Raw genomic sequence first — 15485 nt, forward strand, 5'->3', positions numbered from 1 at the left:
GGCATCCTATTTTCCATGGTCTTAGAAGAAATATCTTCTAAGACCGTGCTATCTTCTATCACTTTATGATTATGAAATATTTATATTTTTGATTTATTATTAAACAATATTAGGTACATATTTTATTATTTGAATATAAATAATAAGATACTTTTTTTTTAAAGTTATAAACATAATTTCATTCAGTATTAAATAACAAGTTAAACAAAGTTTGAATCATATAAGAAATGTCATTTTTTCAGACTACGAAGTACACGAGAACAACTAGTTATATTATAATTATCTAAACGATAATAGTAGCGCTATCTATTGCTGCTATCATTTTAAACTTTTTTTACAAATGTCCAAGAACGGTGGTTCTCGCATTCACATGACTGTCACTCACTTTAATTTTTTAGATTTTCGATATAAAGCAATCAAACACAACCAACTATGTCGTTATATATATTATAGACGATATAGAATATTAGTGATCTGTAAGTATAGGTATGGTGATTTACGATCATAAGATTTATGTTTTAGAGCCTAAGCCCTATAGGATCAAGGGCGTTGCCCGGGTGCATCCCGTTATCTATATCGTCGTGCCTTTTTAAGAGCCCAAAAGTGTCTGTGATTATATTGCTAATAATTTTGATAAATCCCAAGTGCGTCCTAAATTGTATTGCTGATAATACATATACTATAATGATATCTATATTACTACATTGTATATTACATTATGTTTGTATTCAGGTATTTTGCATTATAGTCGATACTCCCCTACGTAGGAGAAATCTACTATTCGTAAATAATATTACCTTCTTAAAAATATAAATACAATATTGTTATAGAAGCAACAATTTTGATTTAAACTTTTAATCATAATAATATAAGTATATCTAACAAAATTAGATCAGGCAATGAGAAAATTATAGCAGTAAAATATCAACCAAAAATAAATAAATTATATTAAATTATAAACATTATAAAATATTAGTACACTCACACTACAATATTTAAAAAACTGTTGTAGGCTAAAATATTTTTTTTTTCGTCTATTTAAAATAATTTACAATCTATACAAAAATTAATACAAAAAGCAAATTTGATATCTTATAATGGTTAGTGACAGGAGTTTAACATTTATGGGCAGGCACTCAGCAGTACCACCCGACCGGGTACATTTTAAATATTATTATAATTTTTTTTTTTTTTTTAGGCTAAAATAATTAAATAAAAAATAATAACCAAATATTTTTGGGGTGTACTTCTATCTAAGCCAGTTGACATCCTCTTGGCTCATGGTGCTCTAGAGTTTGGGTAATTAAATTAATAAGAATGCACTCGAAACATTAAATTAAAATCATTTCCAGACACACTCGGGAAATTCCCATTACCCATGGTTTATAAGTAGAAAAAAATGTGTAGATTTCGGTTTGAGACCTAGACTTCTTAGTTTATTTTTAAATAATCTAACTACTCGACAAACAACAGCTTTGTGTTACGTTAATGGTAAAAATGGTAAATAAATAATTTGGATGTTGCATTTATCATTATTATTATTAGGCAGGAACGTTTTCCTTTTTAATTATAATATTAAAATTCCTGTTACTGGCATACCTAGTTTAATACAATTCTTATGTAATCATCATGATTTTAAATTAAACAATATGTTACCTTTTTTACTTAGCAAATTCTAAAAAAACATTCGGTAAGCTAATAATAATAACAATAATAATAATAAAAATAAATATTAAATTACATTATTTACATTATTATAATTTATAAAAGTTTAATAATAAAGTAAAACTGACAATACAAATAATCAAAGAGAATAAATCGGCGAAACATTTTTTTTACATTTTTCTTATATATATATATAGGTACTTTTAAAATATTTTTATAATTTAATGGCATCGACACGCAAGAAACAAAAAAACAAAAATTATGCAATTTTATGCACGTCAAGTTAAACAAATTTACCATCTCTGTCCTTTATAAAATAATAATCATATAAATATTAAAATCACAAATCGGCTACTGAGGAAGTGAGGAGATATCATAAATCAGTTAAATCAAACAAAATTCATACTTTTAAGTATTAAGTAATAATAATAGTTGTAAATAGTGACGAGTTTACGACATGTATTAAATATTGAGTATTTGTTATTGTTGGAGATATAAGTTCCTAGATTTCAAATTATTTTTTATAAATTAATTATTAAACGAAAAAGATGTCTTTGAATTTTAAAATTACCTAATATTTAATAGTTTAGCCATGTCTAAGGTAGTAAGCAGCCGTTTGGAACTTAAGGGGCAGAAATGATTGCTGGAGGCTTTAAGACTCAATGACTCAACAGTCGCAACAGCCCTGACAATAACGAGGCTTCAGACTAATTATAATACTTCTACACCCAGTATTCACCATACTTTCATTGGTCGCGATTAAGCGGCGGGGGAGGGTTGGGCGAGCTGGTATCTGCGTGGCTTAGCCCTCCATATAACTAAGATTAATATTATTAATTTATGTTATTATTTAACAAATTTGATGTAAAAGATTGTAGTCCCCTCCCCTAAAATTCAATCGAGTCCTCATCGATGTCTATCCGTAAGCAGGGGCGTGACGAGCATATTTCAAACCCTAAAAGCAAAGTATTTAAACAATGACCCACCCACTATACCTCCTACAACATAATATATAATCTAAAACTGTACATAGTAATCTAGAATTTTAATTATAGGACATAGGCCAACAAACAATTTAAAATAAAAAAATACTATGTTAATTGACTATAGTACTATACATTCATCCACACAAATTTTAATTTTTAAGCTCAACACAAATTTCTCGGACTAAGCAATTGCATTAGACAAACATCGCTCACCGTCCGTAAGGGTAGCGGCTCTATAGCAGTGTTATGTATCATTTCCACGGATTAATATATATATATATAATATATCTATAAATGTTCATGTTTACCTTTATAATTTATTTATCTGTGTGCACCGTTTTGGTCATGTGTGTACATATCTAGATTGTAGTCATATTATATTATAATAATACATTTTATTGCATTATTATGTCTAAAGTTGTTTGTATTATTTATTATTATTATCGATTACCTTGTGGAGTATGGACCTGAGTATAATTGTTTTAAATGTTTTTACATTATAGCAAATGGTTCGACTGCCGTTCGCGGTGCATTAAAAATCAAAACTTTTTCATATCATTTTATATCAATATATATACAGTTTGATTAGCCAGTAACTACAGTCTACAACGCTCTCTTGTCATGCGCCAGGCCGACAGGCGCCAGCATCGAGCATACATAATAGTGCCGTTTTCCGAAAACTAGTCTCGTTCACTCTGCCCAATATTGTTTATTTTGTGCACTTACCAATGGGCCCGATTATACACCGTGCTGCATGTAAAAATGTAAACTTTGTGTACTGTGGCGCCTGAAGGTAAAAAGCAAAAAGCCCGTAATATACGTACCTGGACCGCACGTCACTATGTCAAACTACTTGAGTAGCGCCTCCACTAAGAAATCCGAGTAAGTCGATCTGTAAATGTGCTTACGAGCAACACACACGACGCGTATGTGGAGATTTTGATGGGTTGGGAACCTTGTGTGAAACATACCAAACACACGCATATTATATCTAATTGTTTTTCCATCTAATGTAAATGTTATGGGGGGTTAATCGACCAATTGTACATCAGTTGATCGACTGGTGTATAATGTGTAAACATCGTTGTATTTTATACTCATTGGGCAGGTGTAGTTTGTCGTTGATTGTGACTTGGATATTTTTTTTTCTTGTTTCAACAGTGACAAGTATGACGACGAACTGACCGATAGAGACGATACTAAAAGGTAGGTATTGCCAATGTTTTGTGACCGTTGTGTATCTACTACTAATCGTTGATATGTTATGAAAACAATAATCATTAGAAAGTCAAGAAACCTAAGTGAGAAGAAACGCAGGGATCAATTTAACAACTTAATCAACGAATTAAATCGCATGTTGTCCACAACCAATAGAAAAATGGATAAGTCTACTGTTTTGAGAACAACTATAAATTATTTAAATAAACAGAAAGGTTTGTTGTGTTTATTTGTTCTGTTGTAAGATATAATAAATTGCACTTCTCAATCGTTTTTAGATATATTATTGAATTCAAGAGTACACGAAATAGATAATGATTGGAAACCAGAATTCCTATTGAATGAAGAATTTACACATATAATTTTAGAAGTAAAATCAATTTTTAAAATTTTTTTGTCTAAGCTACATTTTGTAATTTCATAATTATTTAGGCACTGGATGAATTCATTATAGTATTTACATCATTAGGAAAAATTCTCCATGCTTCAGAAACTGTCACTGCTCTTCTTGGTTATCTTCCGGTACTATTTTTAATTGCCTTTAATCGTTATTGTTATACCTATTATGTATATAATGGTACCTTTATAATATCTTTGTGGTTTTCATAAAATTATATTTGTTTTAGAAAACCATGGAAAATTTATCAATATTCAAAATAATTCATGAAGCTGATCACTCAATGTTACAAGATCGAATTGTAGAATCCAGACTTTCTAAGAATTATGATAATGGTAATAATTTATAAAATATAAGTATCAGTATTGCAAATATTAATATGAATACATGCTATTTATTTTTCTGTAGATCAAATTGTATTTTCTTGCCATTGTAAAAGACATGATCCATTTAAAGATAAAGAGGAAAAAAGTCAATTTGAATTGGTGCAATTTTTCGGTTACTTTCAACCAAGTAGTGAAATATATCATGGTAACAATTTTAGGATTTCATCTCCATTTAGCAGTGAAGAAGATGACCTAAAGTAAGTCATACATTTTTTGAAATATAAATTATGAAGTTCAAAAAAACAAAATTTATTTTTAATGTTTAGCCTAGTATTTGTTGGTATTGGACGAATTATGACTCCACAGTTATTAAAAGAATTACCAGTTATGGAGGATATAAAAAGTGAATTCACCTCCAGACACAGTTTAGAATGGAAATTTTTATTCCTCGATCATAGGTAAAAAATATTTATTCTGATACAATTTCTTTTAATTTTTAACTTTGTGTATTTTTGTATTAATTTCAGAGGTCCATCAATTATTGGCTATATGCCATTTGAAGTACTAGGGACATCAGGTTATGAATATTACCATATTGATGACCTAGAAGATGTAATATTATCACACCAAGCTCGTAAGTAAACAACTATAAATGTTTTTAGTAAACATTAACTATTTATTTTTTAGTTATGTTGAAAGGCGAAGGAACATCTTGTTACTATCGGTTTTTAACCAAAGGCCAACAATGGATATGGTTACAATCAAGATATTATATCAGTTACCACCAATGGAACTCAAAACCTGAATTCATTGTTTGTCATCATCAAGTCATAAATTATTTTAATATTATTAAAAAAGAAAGTGAGACTAATGATGGAAGAAAGAATAGTAAAAAAAGATTATGGCACGTTCCTTTAAATGAAATTGAACATCAATCATCAAATAGTGATTATGATTCATACCCAAAGAGATATTATGAACAACAAAGTACAGACTCGCCAAAAATGGTTTGTTAATTAAATAGTATCAACTTGATAATTTAGTAAATAATAATAGCCAGGGTAGACTGCTTAGGGTTATGATAATCTTAGTCATCTACTGGACTGTTCTAGTTGATTAGCTTACAATTTAGAATTCATAATATTTTAAATAACCAATCAAAATATTAACTATTGATATATTACTTAAAAACTTCAATGATATATTTATATATTTAAACCATTATTCAATCTGCCACCTCGTCAATTTCCTCTCAATTTTGTAGCAAGATAAGAATATTTTTATATTATAACATTTTACATACAAATTTAAGTATCGTAAAAAAAAATGGTTAAAACACACATAATGTTCTTAATTTTAAGTTGTTTAATTGGTCAATTCACTCTTATACCAAAACTAATAACACAAGGTTTGTTTCAACTGAACACAAATTTGCCATGTTACGGGTGATTCAAAGGGAAAATAAATAGTGCTCTGACATCCTCTTAAGGCATAATTATGTCTCGACAACTTCAATTAAAATATTTTATTTTTTAAAACATCAACCTAATGTAGTTAAAAATTTTAAAATAAATTTTTTATTTTCAAAAATTAAATAAAATATGTTTTTACTGAATAAATATATAATTAATGTTGATATATATGTACTAAATGTTTAGAAAATTAGATCAATTGAAGATATTCAAAATTCTAATTGTGAAGGTGAGTCGTTGACATTGATAGAAAACAAACAAGATATTTCTGAAACATTAAACAATTATTTAGAAAATGCCCAATCTTCAGTAAAATTACCTGCTGGCTCAGTTTCCCCAGTAAGTATAGTTGCTTTAAATAATATATGTTTAATACTATGTTATTTCATATTTATAAATTTATAACACTAATAAGTTGTAAAATAGCATTCAAATTAAAATGTCATAACAACTGTAATTTTTAAATTATGAAAAATTAAAACCAAAACTGATAATTTAATTTACATTTATATTTTGTTCTTATTAACACATTAATGTAAATGCAAAAATAAATGTAGTCACAGGAAAATCTCATTCAAAATCAGTTACAACGGAAACAAGAGCAATTGCAAAAAACTATAGTCAAACAACAGGAGGAACTAAAGAAAATAACTAAACAATTATTAATGGCCCGATGTGGAATTTTGCCAACATTTGTGGATGTATGTAACATAGGTTTATTGTTTGTTTCAATTTAAAGTTGTTCTAACATTAAAAAACCATGTTTAGGATTCTTTACAAACATCCTCGCAGCCTTCTGAGCAAACAACTCAACAAGAGACCTCTACCGATCAAATAATTTGTTCCGATGCCAGTGGAGAACTGTTTGAAACGCCTCCATTAATTTCTTCTGATGTTTTATTATTACATGAACGAGTAAAATTACTTTTACTTATTAATTATTTATTTTACTTATTTATTTTATTTTTAAAGAATGAACAAGTTATGCAACATTCCTATTCATCAAATATAACACAGAACATGGTCAATGAAGGAGGAGGACAATTGGATTATAGCTATAATAATCAGTCTAATGATGTTCTTTTTGAACAAAGTTCTCCTTGAAAACAATAACTATTTTAAAGGTAGCTTAATTTCTCATGTATATTTCTTAATGTTTCGTTGTTATTATATATATCCAACGCTCAATGATTTTTTAGTATAATAGTATATAAATAATGAAGTGAGTTATCACTCACTATTTACTACAAATTACCAAGTATGTATTTAAAAAAAATTGTATAAAGGATTTTAATAATTTATTCTTAAAAATTAAATAGTCATTTATGTTTTAGTTTTTAATTATTTTTTACATTATTTGTAAATTATATACTGAATGAGGTAAAGGAAAAAAATATAGCCTCGGTTTATATTTGATATTTCTAATTATATATTAAGAAAAATGTTGTGAATTCTGAATTACTGTGATCTCTTAATAGTTTTGAAATATAAAATTAAGAATATCCCAGTATGTTACAACAACTAACATTTATTTTTAGAAAAACAAAATTAAAATAAGAACCTTAAAAAATGTAATATTTTCAATAATAGAAAATATAATTTTTTTATCCATTTAGTAAAAAATTCAGATATTTATTTTATCAACAAGAAAACTAATAATTAAGTAATCCTTTATATTAATTTATACTATTAAAACTATTTAATTATATAATTATAATTTTTGATCTAAATAATTATTATATTTAGAAAATTTAGAAGACTTAACCTAGCTACTAACTATTTAATTGTAAATATCATAAAATTGTTTGAACTAGTTTCTTCATACAAACATTTTTAATTAAATAAAACCAGCCATATTTTTTGTATATATATTTATATTAAAGTTTTTCAATTATTTAGTAAGCTATACTTGTGTTATTTGAAAAAAGATGTTCCTCTTTGTAGGTTCTGTTGTGGTTCCTTTGTTCTTGTACCTATAGTTATTATTACATGCACAAAGACTTAACTATTTTGACTCTAAAGTTTTAAAAATATGTATCTGTCAATTAAACACTGTTAGTCATAAGTGTACATTACTTTTTTATGATTAACATTGGGTGCTATTGAATACTCGTAAAGTGATAATTTTTTTTATTATTTTGTAGTTATTTTCATGAATAACAATGCGTTTATTTATATTTAATATTTCATAAGACTTTTTAGTTTGTATTAGTGAAATTACAATAATGTGCTATTTAAAATACATACACATTTTGACTTAAACATAAAATAACCAGAGACTTTTTATTTAAAATGTGTAGAATAGTATAGTATATATTTACTTGATTTGTGTTTTTATTGATTTGAGTGTAACATATATTGGTGTATACAGTAAAAATCACTTGAAGGAGCTGGATTTTTTTGTTGTTAACTATATACAATTATATGTGAATATAAGTAAACAGTTCTTATTTGTTTTTATAATGATTACACATACAATCATTAAATACAATGCACTGTATTTATCAAAACTGTAAATGCAATAAATAATTTTATAATAATTCAAAGGACATTATTTTTTATATTATATTAACTAATTGATCATGGTATCAAATTGTCCTATAATTTGGGTCTATACGACTATACATATACTTTTATACGAGTAATTACTTTTTTACAATATACTTTTGACTGGATTAATAAAAAATTTAATTATGTGATTTTTATTGTATATATAATATATGTAGTGATTTACAATATGACATTAATTATTTATTTTTGTGGTACCTAATTTGTGTATTTTAGTTAGTAGATAATTTTTAATATTCTGTTTATTTCATACTTACAATTTAATATTAATTTTTTTTTATAGTATTTATCTGACCAATTGAGTTCAAATTGTATTTATATTTATGTGTTGTTTCTATTCAATTATATGTATCAATCAAAATTAGAAACAATAAATATATTCAATTTAATATAAAGAGAATAAATAATGTGTTTTACCTTTTACCTATAATTATTTATCAACAGTGCGTTATTTTAATTTTTATTTAATTATCTTTAGACAAATATAATTAAAAAAATATATATAACATACATAGACTTATAAAAATATAAAGTAATTAAAATATATAAACTGGATAATGTCAGTAAACTATTGTCCATTTCTACTCATTTCAATCTCAATTTGTCATTATAATCTCATTAAAATCACTTATTCGGTATGCGATTTTACTGTTTGATTAATTAAAATATTGGTTGTGTTATCTGTTTCTTCCACAGCATTAGATTTATCCTTGAGTACTTTTCCACCAGTAAATCCTGTAAAATTAAATTAAAATAGCTTTTGGTAATAAATTTAATGTAAAATATTCATTATTTTAGAACTTTTATGTATTGGAGAATATTTCTTTTTACAAAATTTTAAAGTTTTTACTCTTTTGAATGACAATATAAATTGTTAATTTAATATTATTCAGAGTATCTCTAGGATATTATAAAACAAAAAAAAATAAAAATTTAATTATAAAAATAGACTTATTGACTTATTGAGGAACCATATAAAATAATTATCGTTGTAGCTGCCAACAACCAATGTATTTTCTACTTTTATAAGTATGTAGATATCAGAGTAAAAAATAATATTATTATCAAATATATTCTTGAAAGAATTCATCTGGTATATAAACTATAAATTAAGTATATATACTTGTATTAAATACAAGAATAAATAATTTAAAATTTATTTAAGAATAAATTTTATTCTTAAATATTAAATATTATCATAATTCAATATAATATTAATTTATTAAAACAATATATTACAATTAATAAATTGTTAAGTAATAAATATAGGGTGAACCACTAAAATAGCAGATTTTCTAATAAAAATTATGAAATTAAAGAATGAATGATATATAGAACACATCAATAATTTAAAAACAAAATTATTTCCTCAATATGATAAGACTTCTATCTTCATTTCACCGGATCATGTTTTTTAAGTTTGATATTAACAACTATAATTATTTTTGTAAAAAGATTGCAGAATTTATTGCAGAAGCATGAATATTACCTAATACAAAACAGGTAACAGTGGCAAATACTCCAACTTTAGCACCAGCTAAACATCCTAATGGACCTCCAACACAAGACCCAACCACAGCTCCAATAAGTGGATAAGACATTTTCTTCAATTTTGCTGCTTTACGTAATGACTGTTCAGCTTGAATTACATTTTCTTGAGTTGTCTCAGTATGAGCTTCAACCTTTTCAACATCTTCTTTTTGATCCTAAAATTTAAACAAAAAACAACAAAAATACAACAAAAATAAACTAATTGATCATTGGACAATTTTCATATATTAATATAAAAATAATAGTTAAGACAAATTAAACGATTAATTACAAAACACAAAAATGTACTTTTTAGTATTTACAAAAATGAAATTAGAGATTATTTAATATAAATTGAAAAAAGCTCATGTAAAATAGTATACAAAATATGTAAGAACAAATTAATTTTTGCAAGTTTTTAAATGTAAATTTTACTTCTTACTTTAGGGACATATTTACTTATAAGATTTCTAGCAGGAAAAAAAGTAATACATAGACTGACAAGATACAAAAATGAATGTTGGCATTTTTTACATTTCACTCACCTCAACAATAGTGATGTTTTATTATAAATTTGAAAGCAATAATTAATATTATAAAACATCATGGAAAAATGATCATGAAGAAACCCATGCTTGCTGAAATTTCTTCAACATTTTTCAAAGTTTATTTTCTTTACATTTAAGAAAATTAACTATTAAATAAAAAATTGTCTCTTCAAAGACCAAAGTAGCAACTAGACTCAATTATTATCTAATAGACGTACAATATAATTTTGAAATGTTTTGGCTTCCTGAAAAAGGGTGCAAAGAAAAAAAAACATTGTAAAACCAATCCATTCCAAACTTTTTTCAAAATCTGTAATATTTAAATAAAATAGCTTGATTTCTACGATCTTTTAATAAGTAGTAAACATGCCCCAATAAAAAATCAAAATCAAATCAAAGTAATTTATCTTCAATTATTACTGTTAATTAATAGTGACATGTAATATTATTCCTTGCATATTTTTATGAGATTTTCATGGATATATTTTGTAATATGAGAAAAACATTTTATTTGAAGGCTGTAACTTAATTTTTTCTTATATTATGTTTATACCTATTATAATTTATATATATTATTTATTTTTACATTAATTTTCCTAAAGAATCTTAACAGATGTGTTATTTTTGATAAATTGTTATGATTAGATAGTTGAAAGTTATGTAATAATTATGAAAGAAAGAACTATAGAGAGAAAATATATTAATAATAAATCTATGCATAAATAAATAATATTTTTTATAGTTTAGTTACTAGAATTGATAAATGAAAAGGAAGCTTAATTCTAATACATACATTTACTAATTTACTGAGATCACGAAATAAATCTTGAATGCCTTGTATGTCTTTCTCTACATTTTTAACATCGGATTCAATCGCCAACATTTTTTCCTGTTTTTGTTTTTCTTCTTCAATAGATATTAATAACATACGTTTTTGATTTTCTGCTTCTAATTGTTCAGTATTGTCTTTATACATATCTTCTAGCACAGCATTAGATTTGTATTCATATAAATCTTCATCTATTCAAACCAAAAAAAAAAAAAATATTCACCGTAGTTAATGTCTAAAAAAATATTTAAAAAAATTACTTTTAAACATATCAATTGCTTCCAATATCAATTGCCTGCTTGGATTCATTAAGTTATCAAAAGTTTGTAGATCAACATCAGCAACTTGATTTCTTAAGGTATCCATTTCTCTAAGCAATGCTGTAGAGCGTTTGATGGATTGTGAAGCTTTCATTTGTAATTGACGCATACTGCTACGGTTTTCTAAACGTCTTTGCTGTATGCAAAAAATTACATAACAGAACAATAAAATCATAGGTATAACCTGTAGACAATACACTAACCTTGGCAAGATTAGATTTTAAGGTTTTCAATGTCTCCACTTGGTAAGGAATTGCGTTCTCGACAAAATTTTTGATTGGTAGATCTAAATGACGAATCCTTTGTTTGGTAGTCCACAGGCTCGAACTTTCGGCCATGATTATTCTCCAGAATCACAGCCCGATTGTATTAATTATTTAAGTTACGATTGTATTCATGTGATGTACAATTCAAAGTATGAACATTCGACCGTACAATTTGTAAAAGATGTCGCTGAACCGCAAGCATCGACTAAAATACTGTGTAGCAGCAAGTTGTGGGTAAATTTAATATCAACTAATAAATAATAAATGTTACAATGTGAACAGTATTAGTGTTCACGTGATTGAGAAATCGACTGAATGCGACTAATAACTGTGTAGTGTCTCAAACAATAGTGACTAGTGCGTCTACTGTAAATTGTAATACTATAGGATCTACCGTCTAGGACTAGGTAAATTGTGTTCTATGATGATATTAAATAACTGGAAATTACACAAAGAGTTAAGAAATGATAACAACAATATGTTTTTATGTTTATCAAAATATTATTATCACTTGTTTTGTTTACGAATTATTTATTATTTTATTTAACATGGTAAATTCTTCCTTCTGTAATTCTGTGTAATTGCCAATTATTGGTCACCTTAGTTAGTTACTTATTCAAGTCTGCAAACTCTTTTCACGCTCTCGATAACAATTAACAATATAAGTAAAATATTAATTGTTATTTATTCATTAGTTAGTAGTATTACTTGACTTATTACTTTAGGAGTTACAGCCAATTTTCTCACGTTGACAATAGTTATACCGGTAATGTATACACCATAACAAACGAACTATTACATAGTTCCTAATGATTTAGTTAAAATATAATTTCATATTCTTATACGTAACATTATTAAGTGCGATCGTCGAAAATTGATTGAAACTTACTACACAATAAATAATACAATACCTATACTTTAACTTATTACTCATTAATCAACTACTTTCTTATTGACCACGAATTAAGATATACTTATTTAGATATATCTGTGCTATGGACCAATGTGCGGTATTTGATATTTTTAAGGAAAAGTTATGTTATGTAAGACAATTTTTTTGATGGACTGAGAGCCACTACGTGGTTTTGGTTCAATTTAAATAAATATAATTTTATTAAAAATGTTAAATGGTGCTGAAAAAAATATAAAATATTGGTATGACAATATAGTTCAATAAGCTTGTGGACTCGTGGTATAACAAATTTCGGAACAATTCTAGTGTATGGCCCATTCGCTCATTTGGACTGTTCAAATGAAAATATCTCTCTTATTTGCTATGCAAAACCATCTAAAATATGTCACTGGGTAAAATCAAATGCATTTTGAGTGCGCACCTCTAAACTGTATGGACTATTTGCTCAATGCGATTACTTGTAAACAAATAAATTGTTTTACTTCAAAAACCAGCGTACAAAAACACACTTTTTCAACTAAAAAAATCAATCAAAAATCAAGGATACCACAATATTTAAAATAATCAGTTGTTTTCCCGTTTTTTTGGTATAACTTTTGTAATAAAAATGGGCTACAATTTTTTAAACACATTCAAATTCTGTGCCTTAAAACACACATTTTGAAAAACGAGATTGGTAAACTAGATTTATACCCAAATTTCAAGAATCTGAGAACAAAATTTATTACATTTATGTTAGTATTGTATTTCAAGATCAAACTTCTTATTCTTACATATTCTTACATTTAAAAAGTCTCACTTATTAGCTACTTGGTAAGAGCTATCATTAGAATTTAAATGTAAAATTAACACATAAATGATTAATATTAACTATTGACTTTTATACATTTGTTTATTCATAAATAATCAAAGTAAATATATAATATATGATCAGTATATTTGCAAATAATAAATTTTTCATAAAAAAGAAGTGGAAAAATATTTGTGTAGATATATTGACTGCGGATTTGAATCTTTTAAGTTAACATAATATTATTTATCAGGTATAAAATAACATCGGCATGACATTTTTTTTAATATTTTTTTGTTACTCTTTTAAGATTTAGATGATAATAGTGAAAGTTTTTTTAGCAAATTACATTTTTCTAAATATTTTTAATAGAACATTTGTAATTTACTGTTAAATAATCTCATATGATTTTTCATTGCAGTATTGGTTTAATCTCATATTAAAATGCCACCCAATTCTATTGTAAAAACATCCCTTATTGTTGGAGGATTAACGTTTCTGGGTTTTATGGCTGGAGGAAGACTTGGTTCTATGTTTGGTAAGATTTCTTAATTTTACATAATAGATTTATTTATTTTATTTTTGTAAAAAAATTTATAGAGTAATTAATAAGTACAATGTACATGGATATAATATTTGAGTTATGTAATGTTTCAATATTATGTTTTTTAGGAGCAGTTATTGGGACAGTAGTTTGTTCGATGTTTAATACAGAAGAACCAATAAATTATCAGGTATCTCCAGATGAATTTGTACCTTATCACAGTCCAAACGTTAAAGTCAATAAATCTAAAAGTACAACATTATATTTAAATATATTTATTTTTTTTTTATTATTATAAACACTATATTTTTTATTAATAGATGAGCCATGTGAACCATCAAAATGCTCAATATGTCTTGAACCATTTAAGCCTTCAATTGTATTATTACCATGTTCACACATGTGTTTTTGTATTGAATGTTTTGAAAAAGCAAAAAAAAAGAAAGTTTCTACTTGTCCAATTTGTAGAAAAATTATTAAGAACGTTATTTGTGTGTATCCTTCATAAGGAGTTTCAAATCAATTAAAATTGTTAGGTTATAATTAAAAGCAAAACTGTTTAATTGTTTTAATTTTTAAATGAACTTAATTTTTTAAATAATAATTGTTGTATTTATTTAACAAATGTAATATACTGAATATGTTTTTTATGTATAATTTTAACATTTGATAAGTACTTTTAAAAAACAAAAAAAATAATATTAAATAATAAGTGAAGTAAAAATGTATTATTGCAATTGACTTTATAATATTAATGTGTTTGTATATATAATGAAATTGATGAATTAAATAAAAACAATAGTTTTAAATTTTTTTAAATATATTATATTATCAATATTTGAGATATAGATAAGTAGAGTAAATTAACTGACTGAAGAACAAAATGCCTATGCAACTTTTGTATAATATAACTATGGATTTAAAATAATTGAGTGATCTTTAGTTTTTTTTTGGTATCTAGCTAAATATTTTTAACAATTAGGGGTTTAGGCTAAATACTGAGAATCACGACATCTTTTGACATTGTATAAATCACTATGGCAAGTGTTGTAAGACATCTAGGGACCTAGGATACTAGTTATCTATATGAGGGTGTACACAGTGGGTGTTTTA

The 15485-nt window shown here is 25.7% G+C and overlaps 3 protein-coding genes across 4 annotated transcripts; 2 read left to right on the plus strand and 1 right to left on the minus strand.

Annotated features, from left to right (window-relative positions):
- The first annotated feature begins 3228 nt into the window (after positions 1–3228).
- LOC113552632 (circadian locomoter output cycles protein kaput-like) lies at positions 3229–7373 on the plus strand. The gene is made up of 14 exons (XM_026955483.1): positions 3229–3533; positions 3813–3857; positions 3936–4084; positions 4148–4239; positions 4302–4391; positions 4496–4601; positions 4675–4849; positions 4919–5050; positions 5120–5226; positions 5280–5599; positions 6251–6403; positions 6622–6765; positions 6833–6979; positions 7037–7373. The coding sequence occupies exons 1-14, from the start codon at positions 3493–3495 to the stop codon at positions 7166–7168; spliced, it is 1833 nt and encodes a 610-aa protein (XP_026811284.1). The 5' UTR covers positions 3229–3492; the 3' UTR covers positions 7169–7373.
- A 1717-nt stretch (positions 7374–9090) lies between these two features.
- On the minus strand, positions 9091–12543 carry LOC113548744 (syntaxin-17). Its single transcript, XM_026949785.1, has 5 exons — positions 12063–12543; positions 11800–11995; positions 11504–11730; positions 10122–10338; positions 9091–9367 (listed from the first exon to the last, which is right to left on the minus strand). Exons 1-5 carry the CDS (start codon positions 12195–12197, stop codon positions 9261–9263), a joined length of 882 nt encoding a protein of 293 aa, XP_026805586.1. The 5' UTR covers positions 12198–12543; the 3' UTR covers positions 9091–9260.
- Positions 12544–12661: 118 nt separating this feature from the next.
- LOC113548920 (mitochondrial ubiquitin ligase activator of NFKB 1) lies at positions 12662–14940 on the plus strand. Of its 2 annotated transcripts, none has more exons than XM_026950022.1 (4): positions 12662–12790; positions 14250–14366; positions 14501–14623; positions 14693–14940. In XM_026950022.1, exons 2-4 carry the CDS (start codon positions 14273–14275, stop codon positions 14878–14880), a joined length of 405 nt encoding a protein of 134 aa, XP_026805823.1. In that variant the 5' UTR covers positions 12662–12790; positions 14250–14272; the 3' UTR covers positions 14881–14940. The 2 variants fall into 2 exon arrangements, with proteins under 2 accessions (XP_026805823.1, XP_026805822.1); XM_026950021.1 differs by having other exon boundaries at positions 12668–12891; positions 14693–14935.
- Positions 14941–15485: the final 545 nt, after the last annotated feature.

This window comes from Rhopalosiphum maidis, chromosome 1, assembly GCF_003676215.2.
Source record: "Rhopalosiphum maidis isolate BTI-1 chromosome 1, ASM367621v3, whole genome shotgun sequence".
NCBI classification, from domain to species: Eukaryota; Metazoa; Arthropoda; class Insecta; order Hemiptera; family Aphididae; genus Rhopalosiphum; species Rhopalosiphum maidis.

What these genes read in the sequence shown, in the direction of transcription:
- LOC113552632 (XM_026955483.1), top strand. Translation starts at nt 3,493, where the DNA reads ATGTCAAACTACTTGAGTAGCGCCTCCACTAAGAAATCCGA. An exon ending in GATAGAGACGATACTAAAAG is followed by an intron (nt 3,858 to 3,935) that starts GTAGGTATTGCC and finishes AATAATCATTAG; the next exon opens with AAAGTCAAGAAACCTAAGTG. An exon ending in TTTTGCCAACATTTGTGGAT is followed by an intron (nt 6,766 to 6,832) that starts GTATGTAACATA and finishes AACCATGTTTAG; the next exon opens with GATTCTTTACAAACATCCTC.
- LOC113548744 (XM_026949785.1), bottom strand. Translation starts at nt 12,197, where the DNA reads ATGGCCGAAAGTTCGAGCCTGTGGACTACCAAACAAAGGATTCGTCAT. An exon ending in AGCAATTGATATGTTTAAAA is followed by an intron (nt 11,731 to 11,799) that starts GTAATTTTTTTA and finishes TGGTTTGAATAG; the next exon opens with ATGAAGATTTATATGAATAC. An exon ending in ATCTCAGTAAATTAGTAAAT is followed by an intron (nt 10,339 to 11,503) that starts GTATGTATTAGA and finishes TTTAAATTTTAG; the next exon opens with GATCAAAAAGAAGATGTTGA.
- LOC113548920 (XM_026950022.1), top strand. Translation starts at nt 14,273, where the DNA reads ATGCCACCCAATTCTATTGTAAAAACATCCCTTATTGTTGGAGGATTA. An exon ending in AAGACTTGGTTCTATGTTTG is followed by an intron (nt 14,367 to 14,500) that starts GTAAGATTTCTT and finishes TATGTTTTTTAG; the next exon opens with GAGCAGTTATTGGGACAGTA. An exon ending in TAAAGTCAATAAATCTAAAA is followed by an intron (nt 14,624 to 14,692) that starts GTACAACATTAT and finishes TTTTATTAATAG; the next exon opens with ATGAGCCATGTGAACCATCA.